The 15967-nt window shown below is 39.3% G+C and overlaps 1 protein-coding gene across 5 annotated transcripts in view; it reads right to left on the bottom strand.

Annotated features, from left to right (window-relative positions):
• CAST (calpastatin) overlaps positions 1-15753 on the bottom strand; it is a 110034-nt gene extending 94281 nt beyond the window's left edge. For 3 of the 5 annotated variants that reach the window (XM_075181230.1, XM_075181240.1, XM_075181248.1), the window contains exons 1-2: positions 14795-14936; positions 1982-2047 (exon numbers count right to left, since the gene is read on the bottom strand). In XM_075181230.1, coding sequence (XP_075037331.1) covers positions 1982-2047; positions 14795-14920 — 192 coding nt within the window. In that variant the 5' untranslated portion in view covers positions 14921-14936. Of the gene's footprint in view, positions 1-1981; positions 2048-14794; positions 14937-15468 lie in introns of those variants that run through there. The other 2 variants (XM_075181257.1, XM_075181266.1) reach the window with 1 other exon arrangement.
• Positions 15754-15967: the final 214 nt, after the last annotated feature.

Here is a 15967-nt window from a genome sequence, read left to right as displayed (position 1 = left end):
CCTGGCCATACTAGCTGGCAGTGGTAAGTGGTATCTAACAGGTCATCAGGCCGGTGCAAGGACCCACCATGCAATTGTAAATAAATAGAAAAATAACCTTATTAAGAAAAATAACCCGGCTATAGCCTTCCTGAGACGGTGGTAGCTATAGGAGAACCTATAGGAGCCCTACTTGCACCACTGCTGTCTATGATAAATCTGGGGAAAGCTGCCTACAGTCGTTACCGTTTCAGGGGCTAGAATAAATAGGAAAAAGATTTCCCACTAAAGATGAACTATTCACTTTTACAATCTTTGTTCTATGGTAAAATGACATCAATAAGTTTTTTTTCCATATATACAGTACCACCCCCATACCATTATATAAAGTATTCGCATCCTCCTACCAAAATTAAATACAGAATGGCCGCTCATGTCTGCATTTTACCCAGTAACCACCTGTCTCTTGCCCCCTGTCCTCATGTCTGCATAATACACACTATGCAGACTCTCTAGCATGACTCATTCTAGTACAAAATGATCTGTTCCACAAGCCGCACTTATTTCAGCCCGCGCTGTGCCGCTGACTTCATTGATTACAATGGTGTTTTCATACACAAGTGCAGTAGGAAGGTTGGTGGTAAATTTAGGAACAGAGAGAGTTGTCTTGGGTTATTTTGGACAGTATGGCTACCATCATAGTATATATACAGAATAACCATTTGTCACCTCTGATCATGGAAGTCTCTGATAATGGGATCACTGGAACTACAGTGATTGCAGTGCCAACAATTGTACCTTCGTATACTGCTTCTCTTCCCTCGCTGTCTCTATAATATTTTACTTGTGGTCATAGACCGCCTGCAGGATTGGTCTATGAATTACTGAATGACTGAGCTGCTCTAGCAACCAGCCTATGACAAGACACTGGATGACATAGTATTGGGAAAGAACTTTACGCAGCCTGATCGCACCTTGATACCTTCTCCCACATTCACAGGCAGGAATCATAGAGTCTATGACATTGACCAATCATGGTCAGAACACCCCTAAATATAATTATACAACTGTCTGAGACCAGAGCATGAATACAACCACTATAGCAACAGGGATTGCTAAATGAACATGGGGTTGCACTATAAAAACATAGAGTTCATTGGGCATAACCAGTAAGGTTTTGTGTTTTTTTCATATTAATTAATTGCAAAAGGAAATAAGTGGGAAAAGCAGGAATATAGTATCACCACAAGGATGAGATATCTCTCTGCATACTTTTCAATATAACATGGTTTCTGAAACCTGGGCTCAATCTGAATGCTTTCAGTTGTAAAACAGATGTAGAGTTTTAGTGACTTTCATTTCATTAATTTCCTTTCATGAGAATACCTGGTTTTACTGACTTTCCTGTGTCCTCCTCAATCCCTCTGAAACGCTTTGTGACATAAGTAATAAAAGGATTGTCCCTAGATTTGAATCTTTAAGCTTTATGCAGCAATATCTTCCATCCTGGTTTACATCCAAGTGAATATTCTTATCATTTGTCTAGTCGTTAATCTGTACCAGTTCCTCATTTAGCAAATCAAACACGGTGAGAAGCGCAGTGGGATATTTTCACAATATTGTATGAACCTGATAGGAAATTCAAATCTACAATGTACCAATAACAAAACACACAGGAAATTCAGGAAGTTAATTTACGTTTTCCCACCATAATAATTAATCATTGCCAGAAAAAAAACAGAATATGTAGAACATAAAAGCATTAAACATTCTCACTGGACGCTCACTGATTACCAGAGAAGACTTTCTGTCATTCATTCTATTAATAAACATTTTCTTGAGAATTTTACTAGTTGTTATTGAGTAGTAGTATTTAATGGATTATTTCCTCTTGTACTTAGGTTTTCAGAGAGAGAGAAGACACACCCTACTATATATACCACTACAACACCAACCTCTATAGGGAACAGAGTTATAGCACATTGATATACCAAGTGTTTACCTCGGCTGTCGCAGGAACTTTCTTGTCTGCAGGCTTCTGTGCTCCAGCTGTTTTCTTATCACCGTGCTGAAATAAAATACAATTCCACTGTTATCGAATATTCCTGAGACACACCTGGAAACAAAACACTGCCCTTATCTTCCCCAAGATAAAGTGTACTGGGGCTGCTGTAAGAGAGCTTCATGACAACTGTCTAAATGTCTCATGAAGTCTCATGATGCACAGGGAGAAACCACAGTAGTCTCCTGACTGAATGAATCTCATCAATTAAAAACTACTGTCATCATATATATGCATTTACAATAAGTAGTAGTAAAACAAAATATTTCTTCTTCTACCTGAGAAAACTAAGTAACCTTAATAAATGCATCTAACTTTGCTCATTTATCGGGCACATGGATATGCCACCATCACGTTGGGCATGTACCAAATATACATGAAGAGAAGGCCAAGCAATGCAAGACTGACTCCATCTTGATATAGCGGTAATCCTGGGACTAATATAAAATATGCATCTGGCAGTGTTGCTTCTTCAGGCAAGGTCACATTCACATCCTGCAAATGTATAACCCAGAATTATTATTATTATTTTGGAGGGGGAATTTGATTTCTGAGTCTACGTTTTTGAGATTGTATTTGCTAGGACGGTGCTTGTCAAAATTTTACCACCGTTGCATTTTTTCTTATTTTAGGTCCACCTCCACATGGATGATCTCTCTAAAAACAGGATGTGCAGAAATACAACTAATGCTCCACAGTTAAACGGAGCCAGGAAAAGAGGAAAGGCCAGTAACTCCGTATGTTAGTGAAGAATTCCACATTAAATACATTTAAGCAAAGGAAATTGCAAGATTAAAAAACATAGTCTACAGCCATTGTTAAGCTAAGGAAACTAATTATTCCACTGGGAGCTTTCAAACAATCCTGTCCAATTATCTGCAGCTGAATGATATACAATGTATTTAATTTCATTCTGAGGGGCATATTCAACTGTTGAATATGCCCGCGGCGTTAAAAGTATTACAGTTATTACGGTAATACTAAGCCGGATTTCAGTTCGCAGCTCCCTGAGCCGCGTGCTGAAATCCAGAGAGAAAAGTACAGTAATAACGGTATTTACACGCACTATTACCGTAACGAAGGTAATAGTGCGCGCGCCGCGTTACTTTAGGCAGTAACGCCAACAATTGAATATGCCCCTGAAAGACAGAAGTAAAGCCCAGAGAAAGTATAACCCCTATTAGACTGTAAACTCTCACAGAGCCTTCTCTCCTCGTCTTATCTTCTCCTGTCTTGCTCTATGATTTGTGTGGTCTGTACCTTACCTCTTACTTATTATGTCATTGTTTCTGTTATTACCATACTATGCTACTTGAATGTTCAGCATTTTGCCTGTTTGTTCTGTGTTCTGCTTGTTGGACCACAGTGTCTTATATACTATACTTTATATACCCCCTGTACATTGCTGCTGAATTGTGTGGTGCCTTATAACAAAAACTACAATAATAGTCAATAAGCTTTGTTATATTCTTTTATTTAGTAATGTTAATCTCTATCCTATGGTGTTTTCTGTTTTGTCTGCTCGCCACTATGTACCCCCCCCCCCTCTTTTTTCTGTAGCTCTTGCCCCTTACCATAAAACCATAGTTGCCTACTCTCCCGGAATGTGCCGAATTTCTGGGAGTTCTCCCGGTCTCCCGAGAGAGCAAAGCAACCTTCCGATTCCCGGTCATTTGATAAGATAAGCGGTGGGAGGCGGGGCTTATTACGTGATTCGTGCGTCATCGTGGTCCCACCCCCTGCTGTAATAGGCCAGAACATGTTATGTCAACTTGGGGCAGGGCCAAATGACGTGATTCGACGAGCCCCATCCACATGCGCCCACCTCTCCCTCGATCTCCCGGAGACAATCTTGCCAAAGTTTGCAAGTATGCATAAAGCGCATTCATAAAAAAATATATGATAAAAGCAATTATGGTAAATAATAACAAATAAGATGCTAAAATTACATGATCAATATATTATAATAACTTTTAATTATATATAATAATAATAATAATAATAATAATAATAAAAACACTGGAACATTTATTTATGTTCATGTATTTATATAGCACCATCATCTTAATCAGCGCTGTACAGAGAACATTTCATCATTCACACAAGTTCCTGCCCCATTGGAGCTTACAGTCTACATACCCCTCCACACAAACATGCTAGAGTCCATTTAACTCAGCATACAATTAGTCTTGCAGTATGCTTTTTCCAAAGATTTCTTAGAATATGCACTTTTCTGTTCCTCTGTTTCCTTCATAATTAACCCTTTTTGGGTGACACATATACATCTGTATGGTCAAACTTCTACAGTCTTCCAAAAGTGACTAATAGCGTAATAATTACAAATGGGTTAAAATTGCTAACAAGTATTTGTAAACTTTGTCCATTTTTTTTCAATTAAAATTCCTAATTTAATTGATCAGATTAAAAATGATTATTGTTAATTATCCTGATGTCGTCTGGTGGTAACTATGCACATAAACATACCTTCCAACATTTAGAGTCCTGAAATCGAGACACAATAATCCCCATCCCAGTTCACCCAAACTCCTTCCCTGCTGCGCCCACAAATGGTATGATTTGAATAAAAATCCACCCACTTTTCCGTTAAGCCCATTCCCTTTTGTGGCCCGTGACTCAGGATGCCCCGCCAAGTCAGGACATTTGTGAGGTATGCATAACACAGGGTTTTTATTTTTAGCATTTCTTATTATCATTTGATTTCCTCTTTAGTTTAAGCGTTCACATACCCCTAGCTTCTGTAACTCATTCACTGCAACAGGATCCAGGGCTAGCCTTTGCAAATGTGGGGTCCTATCTATAGTGGAGCTCAATCCATATCTATAGAGTGGCCCCCTTATCCCACTAGAGGAGACTTGCCCATTGTCCCATCTTATCTCCACACAGCCGCCAACCACCAATGATCCAGGCAGCTATCTGAACTGCAGCTGTTTCCCTTTTTGCGCAATCCCTGAAGAAGTCCCAATACCGCAACGAAACGCATTAGAACAGGCACAGGCACAGGCACAGAAAGCCATTCTGACCCCAATAGGCATACTTACCACAGTACGTTCCACATTCTGACCCTAATAGGCATACTTACCACAGTATGTTCCACATTCTGACCCTAATAGGCATACTTACCACAGTACGTTCCACATTCTGACCCTAATAGGCATACTTACCACAGTATGTTCCACATTCTGACCCTAATAGGCATACTTACCACAGTACGTTCCACATTCTGACCCTAATAGGCATACTTACCACAGTGCATTCCACATTCGGACCCTAATAGACATACTTACCACAGTGCATTCCACATTCTGACCCTAATAGGCATACTTACCACAGTACGTTCCACATTCTGACCCTAATAGGCATACTTACCACAGTGCATTCCACATTCGGACCCTAATAGGCATACTTACCACAGTGCGTTCCACATCCTGACTCTAATAGGCATAGTTACCACAGTGCGTTCCACATCCTGACCCTAATAGGCATAGTTACCACAGTATGATCCACATTCTGTCCCTAATAGGCATACTTACCACAGTGCGTTCCACATTCTGACCCTAATAGGCATACTTACCACAGTGCGTTCCACATCCTGACCCTAATAGGCATAGTTACCACAGTATGATCCACATTCTGTCCCTAATAGGCATACTTACCACAGTGCGTTCCACATTCTGACCCTAATAGGCATACTTACCACAGTGCGTTCCACATTCTGATCCTAATAGGCATACTTACCACAGTACGTTCCACATTCTGACCCTAATAGGCATACTTACCACAGTGCGTTCCACATCCTGACCCTAATAGGCATACTTACCACAGTGCGTTCCACATTCTGACCCTAATAGGCATAGTTACCAGAGTATGATCCACATTCTGTCCTTAATAGGCATACTTACCACAGTATGATCCACATTCTGTCCCTAATAGGCATACTTACCACAGTGCGTTCCACATCCTGACCCTAATAGGCATACTTACCACAGTACGTTCCACATTCTGACCCTAATAGGCATAGTTACCAGAGTATGATCCACATTCTGTCCCTAATAGGCATACTTACCACAGTATGATCCACATTCTGTCCCTAATAGGCATACTTACCACAGTATGATCTACATTCTGACCCTAATAGGCATACTTACCACAGTGCGTTCCACATTAGAATGCTCAGCGGGTAAAACTTATTTGAAGTACGGGGGTAAAAAGTGACACGCTGTAACAATATAACAAGTGGCAATGCATTTATTGAGAACTCTGGTATCTGAAACGTGACATCACTCTATGTAGACATATTAGGTGCTTCATTTTCAAATACTGGATAAGACTAACTAATATTACAACGGATTTGCACAATCTACCATCAAAGCATTAAGCCGTTCAGAACAAATAAGAACATTTCCATAGGGAACTTGTCATATAGAATTGAAACAATGATAAGATATTAAATTACTTTAAGACACTTTAAGTCTCGATTTATCATGGAATGCAAATCGAACCTATTGTGTTTTTTTTTAAAAATGCACATAAATTAGGCATATGCACGTCCGTATTCAATGAGGAGTGGCTGTAAAGGTACGTAAGTTGATGAATACGGGTCTAGGTCCACTCTGCTCTAACAGACAATGCAGCTTACATCCAATACATATGTGGAGAATAAATTCCCAAAAGAATGCAAAGGGGAAAGAAAAGGGGAAAGAAAAACGTTTCAATTAATGCTACCTAGTAGTAATATAATTATTAATGACAAAACTATAAATAATAAAGTGCATGGCCCAAATGAGTGCCATTGGAGCTCATGTGATGGTGCCACACTCACATCTTCCAGCTGTGTGTGTTAGATAGGGGAAGAAGGGAGGCACGGGGCATGTGGGGAGGTCAGGTGACATGTGGGAGTGGGTGATGAAATAGGGGGCGCTGCCTGTCTCATTCGTACTGGGCCACATGATGTTTGATGGCAGCCCTGTCAATGTGCAGCTACAGTTTTAAAAATGAATATGAAAATAAGCAAATCTAAATTAATATGCCCATCGTTTTTAACAAAGCTGCAATCATCTCACATAGGTTAAGAGTAGGCCTGGTCTGAATATTCTGCTGCTAGCAGGGCCAGACTGTGACTCAAAAGCAGCCTTAGTACGTTTTAATGAAGAGTTCTCTGTTGACCTCCCCAAATCCACGGAGAAGCTGTGAAAGATGAATCTCATGTCACTAGAGCTGTAATCTGTGACTAAGTGTGACTATTGTTGGACAATGTCACACCTGCCGTTACAATAAATTAATAACACGTTTGGCGACATTGTATAGAACTTGGGAGCAAGCCTCAATTATTTTGGAATTGGGAAATCTTCTCATAAACATCTGTGAGGTACCCAGCCCAGATATTAATGATCTAGATTCCACTAGTCTATATTAGTTCACTAAAGGTTGCTATACGGTTCTAAAGACAACAATTCCAAGTCTAAGGAGTATTAAGACAAGAGAATGTATTTGCAGAGTGTGCCTGCAGCATCTGTACTAATCCCAACCTCAGTGTCAACATATTATTCATTACAGGGAGAGATAATCAGTTATTGTCTTTCTTTGTAAAGAGACTTCCACAATATTGTGATGTTCACACTTATCGAATCTCCAAAATGATTAAAAACAAACATTAAAAATTCAAAATAGTGTCCCACATTCCTAGTAAAGACCGCAATTACGCCTCCAAGATTAAATTGAACATGAAATGAATGATTAACATTGATTTTGCTTTCTCATCTATCTTGAACTTTTGTAGAGAATCTCTGTGAAATAGTCTCCAATGCCAAGACTGGTTTTATGATATCTACCCTTCCATTATTGTCTTGTTTCATCTGTAGGAATTATACATGCATTGCATCATCTATGATTGAGACTATTGTATTACTTGGTGAAAAGACAACAATTTTGCTGGGTGTCATTTAAACTTAGAATAACTGTTTAACAATAATGTGTATCCCAAAATCTATTTTTGAACATGAGAGCGGTCAGGGCAGCTGAGCGCTGAGAGGCCGTGTTGAGCATCACTGAAGTGGCGTTACTTACACAACCTTACTATGATGGAAGATGACAAATTAGATTCTGGTGCCACAGCCCTCACATCACCGTGCACTGCAAGCAGAGCATGAGGCAGGTTATATCTGCACCTGCTTCATCAACCTCATCTGTACCTGTCCTGTTATTATGTGCAATTGTATTTCGTATGATTTGTAACTTGGGACTGTCCTGAGAGTCTTGTGGCAGCTTCTGAATAAACAATGATGATGATGGGATGATGCTCAAAAATTGGGCTTGAGCTTTGATAATATCTTTAGATACAGAGGACATGTGTCGGTGGGAATTCTACTGCTGTTAAAGCAGATGCAGCGCAACATTGAATGAATTGATCCTAATCCAGGAAATTTGATTCTAGAGATTTGTAAAGTTAATTGTGAGAACACTATGTGAAGACGATCTGACGTCTATGGCGGCCACCACAACTTAATGTAAACTCTGATCCATAAACATAAGAGCACCTCTCCAGAGGCAGCATCCATACCTAGGGCCTGATTCATTAAGGATCTTAACTTGAGAAACTTCTTATTTCAGTCTCCTGGACAAAACCATGTTGCAATGCAAGGGGTGCAAATTAGTATTCTGTTTTGCACATAAGTTAAATACTGACTGTTTTTTCATGTAGCACACAAATATCAACTTTAAATGTCAGTGTACAAATAAGCTATCAAGTATTTGTGTGCTACATGAAAAAACAGTCAGTATTTAACTTATGCGCAAAACAGAATACTAATTTGCACCCCTTGCATTGTAACATGGTTTTGTCCAGGAGACTGAAATAAGAAGTTTCTCAAGTTAAGATCCTTAATTAATCAGGCCCCTAGATTCTATGTGTGGGCATCAATTCTCTACAGTATATGGACTGTGGCTTTCAGTGACTGCTATATGGGACTTAGATTGTGACTGGTTGCTATAGGGAATATTACCTCCTAATTACATAGTCTGGATTTTCTTACAAGAGATCCTTATGGTACAACTGGGACATTTTTCAATCTTATTTGATCTCTAATTTGAGCTAAGTGCTTCCATTTAACTAACTTCCTGGCTTGTGATCCAAGTGTTTGTATATTACTAACCTCCGATTGTATGTATTATACTGTGTGCGTACTATATGCTGTTTGTATGTTTTAATTAGTCTTTATTTATATATTCTTGTGAGAAGAAATCTGTATATGTCTTAAGGATAACTTAAAGTGATAAGATTTTTTAAGCCAACTCTTTATTCTAAAAACGCTCCCATCAGAATTATTTTTTATCGTTGCTTTTTAGATTTAATTAATTTTACATTGTGGTCTATACCTGTGTGTGACTTGTTAAGATCACTAGCCAATGCTCTTCTTTTCTTTGCATATGTTTGTTGTATATTTGTAGGAGAGAATGAGCAATCATCCCCTCTATCAGCTGCAAAGTATTCGGTTCTCCAATACGTTTTTAGTTGTATTCAATAAAATTGAATCCACAAATCTTAAATTCTAAAGCCTAATATATAAAAATGCCAAAGGGGACATATACCTTTTAAAAGCCATTTGTTATATGTCTCTCAGCTATAGGGACACAAGGATTGACAAGTTTAAATGACCCAGAAACAATAGTAAACATTTTTATTCGCATTTGTATTTACTTTTTTAACTTCTGTTTTAGTAAAACTACAGAAGACCCTTCTGAGTCAGTGAAGACCCTATTGAGTCTCCCATTGACTGTCTCTATAGCATTATTACTATATTACTATTCCTATTTAGATTCTGAAACATGTCCCCTCCCACATATCTTGATTTACTCTGTGGGTAATGATTGGTTAGACAGCAAATCAATGTCACTGTCAGCCAGCTACTGCATACCAATATACTGAGGAAATGCTTGTACATCCATTCAGAAGAAAGCCTGTCCATTGCAGATGTAAATTGACATATTGTTGCTTTTAAAACATCATATAAAGTTCGGTCTATCATCATCATCATCATCACCATTTATTTATATAGCGCCACTAATTCCGCAGCGCTGTACAGAGAACTCACTCACATCAGTCCCTGACCCATTGGAGCTTACAGTCTATCTTCCCTAACATACAAACACACAGACAGACAGACGCACAGACTAGAGTCAATTTTATAGCAGACATTTAACCTACCAGTATGTTTTTGGAATGCGGGAGGAAACCGGAGCACCCGGAGGGAACCCATGCAAACACGGGGAGAACATACAAACTCCTCACAGATAAGACCATGGTCAGGATTGAACTCATGACCCCAGGGCTGTGAGGCAGAATGTTGAAATAGGGACTTAGGGACATTCTTTTACATCACGGATGCGCTAAACCCATTTCCTCCTTCATAATGGAAACACTGGCTCTAGACAGTACTTACAGCAAAATAAAATATAACCTATAAAAGACAGGCAGACACAGTTCTCCCTCTTTATACCAGCTTAACCCCTTCAGCTCGGGTAGTTTTGCTGATTATTGCTTTTTAGGGTTTCATTCTGCCCAAGAAAATTTGAAATATTTCTTTCTGGGGCAGAGAGGTTTATTTTTGTAACATATTACAATATATCATCATCATCACCACTAATTCTGCGGCGCTGTACAGAGAACTCACTCACATCTATATAGCTTTTTATTTTATGTCCATTAGCTAGGGAAAGTGAGATATAATTTTCTATATATTTTCCTATTGTTAGTTTTAAATATGCCTAAGTAATATTTGACTAGCTCTCCTGAAAACTGCGATACTAAACATGTATACTTTTTTCAGCTCCTTTTTTAATGGACACATGTAGTACAAATAGTATAACATTTTTAAATCAGGGTCTTACGGAGTTATTGGGACAGGAAATAAGAAAAGAGTTTTCTCTTCTTCCTTTTTTTTTTTCACTTTTATTTTTCACTTGTTTATTTAACCAAAAGAGACCTTTATGACTCATCAAAGAATCAAGTAGTTCTTCCCTATTTTATAACGGGATCTATTAGCAACTACAATAGAATATATTATTAGATTAATGTTAGCATGGATCTAGTAATAATACCCTGCGCCAGATAGCTGATTCAGCAATCATAAGAATGGAACCAGGCCCGCCAACCTGGAGGGATTCCGAGAGACATCAAATGACAACGTCACTGGGATTTCCTGCAACAATGCGATAGCAGTCCGGTGCTACTGCTTTGTGCAAACAGCGTTCGCTCTTGAACTGTGTTTTTAAACATCCTTTAATTTGGCTCCAGGTACCATCTCTACACCTGATATATGTCACTGACAGGAGATGGGGGGTAGTGTAGAAGTTTGCGTTATGGCTCCAATAGATGTGTGACTTCTGTCATTTTGAGGTAAGTGTTATAGCGAGCATGTCGTTATAAAGAGGGTAGTATATAATGAAATTAATACATTTCAATGCACTCATGAGCCAAGAGATGATCTGCTGGTAACCAAGGGTGGTGTTATAAAGGGAGTGGTATAAAGATGGAGCAATGTAACTACACAAGTAAACATGACTAGTGAATATAACAAGCACAATACAGTTGTTATGTTTGTTTTGTGCATATAGTACTGCTGAGTCAGACATTTTTCAGCTGATGGCAGTAGGTATATTTTCATCATGCCGTTCCAATGAATGTATGTATTTACAGAGATGACGCCAAAAGAACCTCTAATTAAATGGTTATTCATCTAATTACAATTTAAAATTAGAATTGTTTAATAAGGTGAAGATGATTATTGTGTATAGGCATTTTATAATTATATTCAAGGGCTTTAAAATGTGTTTCATCTAGTTATGCGTACTGTCCTTTCAACATTCATGTCACAGATTCATTTTATATGTATCATCTGTCTTTAAACACCTTATTTTCCACTGACTGACAGTTATGTGAGAGATATTACCTTATACACTTCTCTTACACATTGAAGTTTATTCTTATTTTTCATTCAAAATATAATATATTCAAACAACAGCTCCACTTAATATCTTATAAATTAAATCCTATAAGGGCACTGAAGCCTCATGGCAGGGCCAGACTTTTGGATTCGCTGTGAATTGGTAGGAATATAATGGAGCAATACTTTTACATGTATGTCCCAGACTGGGGCTTCACTGCATGTATGATGATACCACACATTCCCAAAAAGCCCCCCCTCCCACACCTCTTCTGAGCTCGCACTGGACCCAGGCATACTTACAAGAGGCCACAACTCAACTGATCTGAGAGTAGAGTGGGCACCTCAGGCCCTGAAGCCAGCACCCCGACAGTTCCACCACTGCTTCAAGACCCTTTAAAGTTGAGCCATTTAACATTCTTAAGATCCCATATCTGAGCGGCTGTTTATAAACGGACATTGAATATGTTGGTCACACTTATAGCCTGGTTAGGCAGTCTAAGAAAGGCAGAAGACACTGGATCCTCTCTCTTTCTCTTTGTTAGACATTAGACATAAGAGTTCTGGTAATAGCAGTGTCCAACTACAATATCTAGAATATCTTGTGACTCCTGAAGGTCTCCACTGGTTTTTTAAAAAAAAGATAAAAATGTAGAACAAAAGTAACAAAAATGAAAAATTCAATTATACACTAATTTACACCTATACAACTATACTATATATTGTATAAAAGTTACATATTCAGCACCCCTCTATCTTACCTCTATCTTAGAAAACTGACTGAGATTTGGGCAAATTAATGAAAAAGCAATTTCTGGTAAACCCAACACATTGCACTTGTGAAATGGGTTTAGTAATGTAGATACAAATTAGCTTCAGCCAAATAGCATCTGGAAAATCGTCTGCATGGAGCGCAATTTCCTATGCTGTAGGGCAGCTTAAATTACCAGAACTATTGTGTCCTAAGTGCCTCTCGCAGCCCATTGGTTCTCCCAATAATACGCCCATCTACTGCCAAAGTTGGTTGTCTAAACTGATTAGCCTGTTCTGTAAACTTCTGCATATAGCAGCCCCTGGGACTGCGGTTTGTTGTCAGGCACCTTAGTAAGTAGTTAAATAGGCAGTAGTGCAGCAATAAGGGGTTAAACGTATGTTTAGTGGACATGCCCAGATGCTGTTACACTAAGGGAGATTGTAAAACATGAAATAAAAAGTTTACACACTTATGTGTAGTTATATTGTGCACAGCACTGCCATATAATCTTGAGAAATAGAACCTCAGTAATTGCACTGACACAGGGTAAGGTAGTCACAGATTCATGGATTGAGGGCTTTGGACAAATAAGAGGAATAATTAAATAGAACAAGTGATTGTATTAATGCATATGTAACACAGTGAAATATGCATATACAATGCATTCTCCACCCCACTGATAGTATGTCCCATTCAATCAGGGAGGTGGATTCTATGCTGGCTACACACTCTTCCTTCAAAGAATAAGCTGTTCTGCAGACATGGAAATACAGGCTATCATGACTGTAGAAGGGGATATTCCTTGATGATAGAAGCAAACGGTGCACACTCCTGTTGGATTGGAACATAGTACGATCAATGTGGGGGAGAACAGCCTGAACATGCTCTGCATGCAGTTATTAGATCATAATAATTGTAAGTGCATAATTTACTTTGTGTCATATCCCATTAAAACAATCACTTGATGTATTGGAAGTCCTCTTTTCATGAACAGAGACCTCCATCCATAAGTTTATATAACTTAAACAAAACAATGGAAAGGGACAACAAAACTTCAATATCTGTGTATCTTATGCTGTGACATATGACCTCATGCCACCAATATAATAATGCACATATGTAATGTAAAAACGCTCCTCCAATTTTCTATAGAAATTACCGTAAAGCATCACATTATACAGATTGAGTGTCATAGCAGATTTAACACCCAAACAGACACAAGGACTGATGCTGAGCAAAGCAAAAAAAGGGCCAAATTTGCACCTTGGCAAAACCATGTTGCATGGGGGGGATATAAAATGTGGGGACAGATTTACCAACATTTGGGATAAGGCATGTCATAGATCAACTTTAAATTTCAGTCTAAAAATAAAGCTATCAAATATGTGCGCTATATAATAAAGCAGCCAGTATTTTTACATGAGCTTAAAAAAATTAATTAATTTGCACCCCTTGCATTACATCATGGTTTGGCCATGAGCAAATTTACTCCTTTTTTTTGTTGCTTTGCTCCTAACTTGGCATCAGGCCCAATAATGGGAAACAATTGCGGCATTCGTCCATACAGGTCTATACATTAAGAAAGTAAAAATAGTTTATTCAGGCTACAAGAAAGAAGTAGAAGTTGCTAGGGATGAAATGATAAGTTGGAGCCTTGAGAGTTACTGAGTACTTAATATATAAGTAGAACTACCTGGCCAGACCTGGCAGCAGCCTAACAACCAATAATATTGATAGCTGGGTTACAGCTACATTTTCTTACATCCCCCTCAGCATACAAAGCAATGCATGAAAGTTTTAGTTGTCTAGTACAGTAAATCTGTCTGTTGTAACCTTTGAAAGAAAGGCGCTCCCATGAGATCAGCTCAGATATGTGAAGAATTCAGCGTTAAAGCGTTATCACAGTGATAGGGCAGCATTACACACAATACAACTTTACTAGTCCCCTAAACGTTCTTCAGCCATATAATAATCCTGCAGACTCAGAATAAAGGGAGCAGAAGACCAGAAGATAAAGTAAATGCCATAGATCGTATTTACCGTCGCGTACCACCAACTTGCAAATGCCATGGTCAAAGTCTCCCGTTTTACTCCTAAATGAAAGCAGGATCCCGGGATACCCACTAATCTGCATATACCTCTGCCTGAGGGGCGTGGTCTGGACATATCCCCGCCCACTGCTCCATGACTCGGGAGGGTGTAGTGTTTTTGGGGTTCATAGGCTGACACACAGGGAATGTAGACACCACCACGCCCTGAGATCCTCTTCTCTTCACCCTCCCTCTATGTGTCATGCTGCAGGGTGATCGCTGACTAGGGAGGGGTGGAAGTCAATGGCAGCCTGCACTGCAAAACTAGGACAGTGTTGTTGTTTATAATTCAGGTTCATGAGGCATCAGCATATAAATAGTGTCCTTGCCCGCAGCAGAGAGCACTTAGGAAGTCTGATGTCTGACTATAAAGACATAACAACCCCCAGGACAGACATTGAACGCTCTATTCTACTGCGATCCACTGCTAATGCTGTACCTCCATCTGCCAGACTGCAGTGACTCACTCCCAAAACACGCACCCCTCCGCTTGCCCCATGACAGATCACGGCCGGGTGGCAAACGACTGTACCTATCTTTACATGGGAGCATCACATGCAGGTACAATCCCTGTGCTCCACTCTTGGCCTTATGACTGCCCAGTGCATAACTCAGATCACTTACCTCCTTGGGACCTTTGCCACCTCCTGAGTTCTTTCTCCCCTTAGGCATGACTGCGCAGTTATACTGTCAGACACTGTCCACGGCTCTTCTTATTAGTTACAGTATAGTCAGCTACAGCAAAAACAAATGAAAAACGTGAAGTTACAATGTGACTTCCTACTGCATGAAACAGCTTTTCCGACCTAGTTAGTGAAACACACAAGCCCCTCCTCTGCCTGCTGCTGTATTTTTGCCAAGGGCTGTCTTATCCTGGCTAGTCTTCTATCTGGCCTTTTGCAACAACTTTTTTTTTTTGTAGTGTGAGTGATGGGGGCACAGAGTGATTATACCAGCCTAGACATATATATTGCTGCGGGACACGGGTGGGGCAAGGTTCCTGGGCTGAACTCTGTTTGCTAACAAAAAAATTAAGATCAACAGGTCTGGCAGAGTGTGCAGCATTCTTCTGGCCCTGCTGCTTGAAACACTCCCTTTATCTTTCACTTCCCAGCAACCAAGT

Source organism: Mixophyes fleayi, chromosome 1, assembly GCF_038048845.1.
Source record: "Mixophyes fleayi isolate aMixFle1 chromosome 1, aMixFle1.hap1, whole genome shotgun sequence".
NCBI lineage: Eukaryota > Metazoa > Chordata > Amphibia > Anura > Limnodynastidae > Mixophyes > Mixophyes fleayi.
This window is presented reverse-complemented; position numbering and strand designations above follow the sequence as displayed.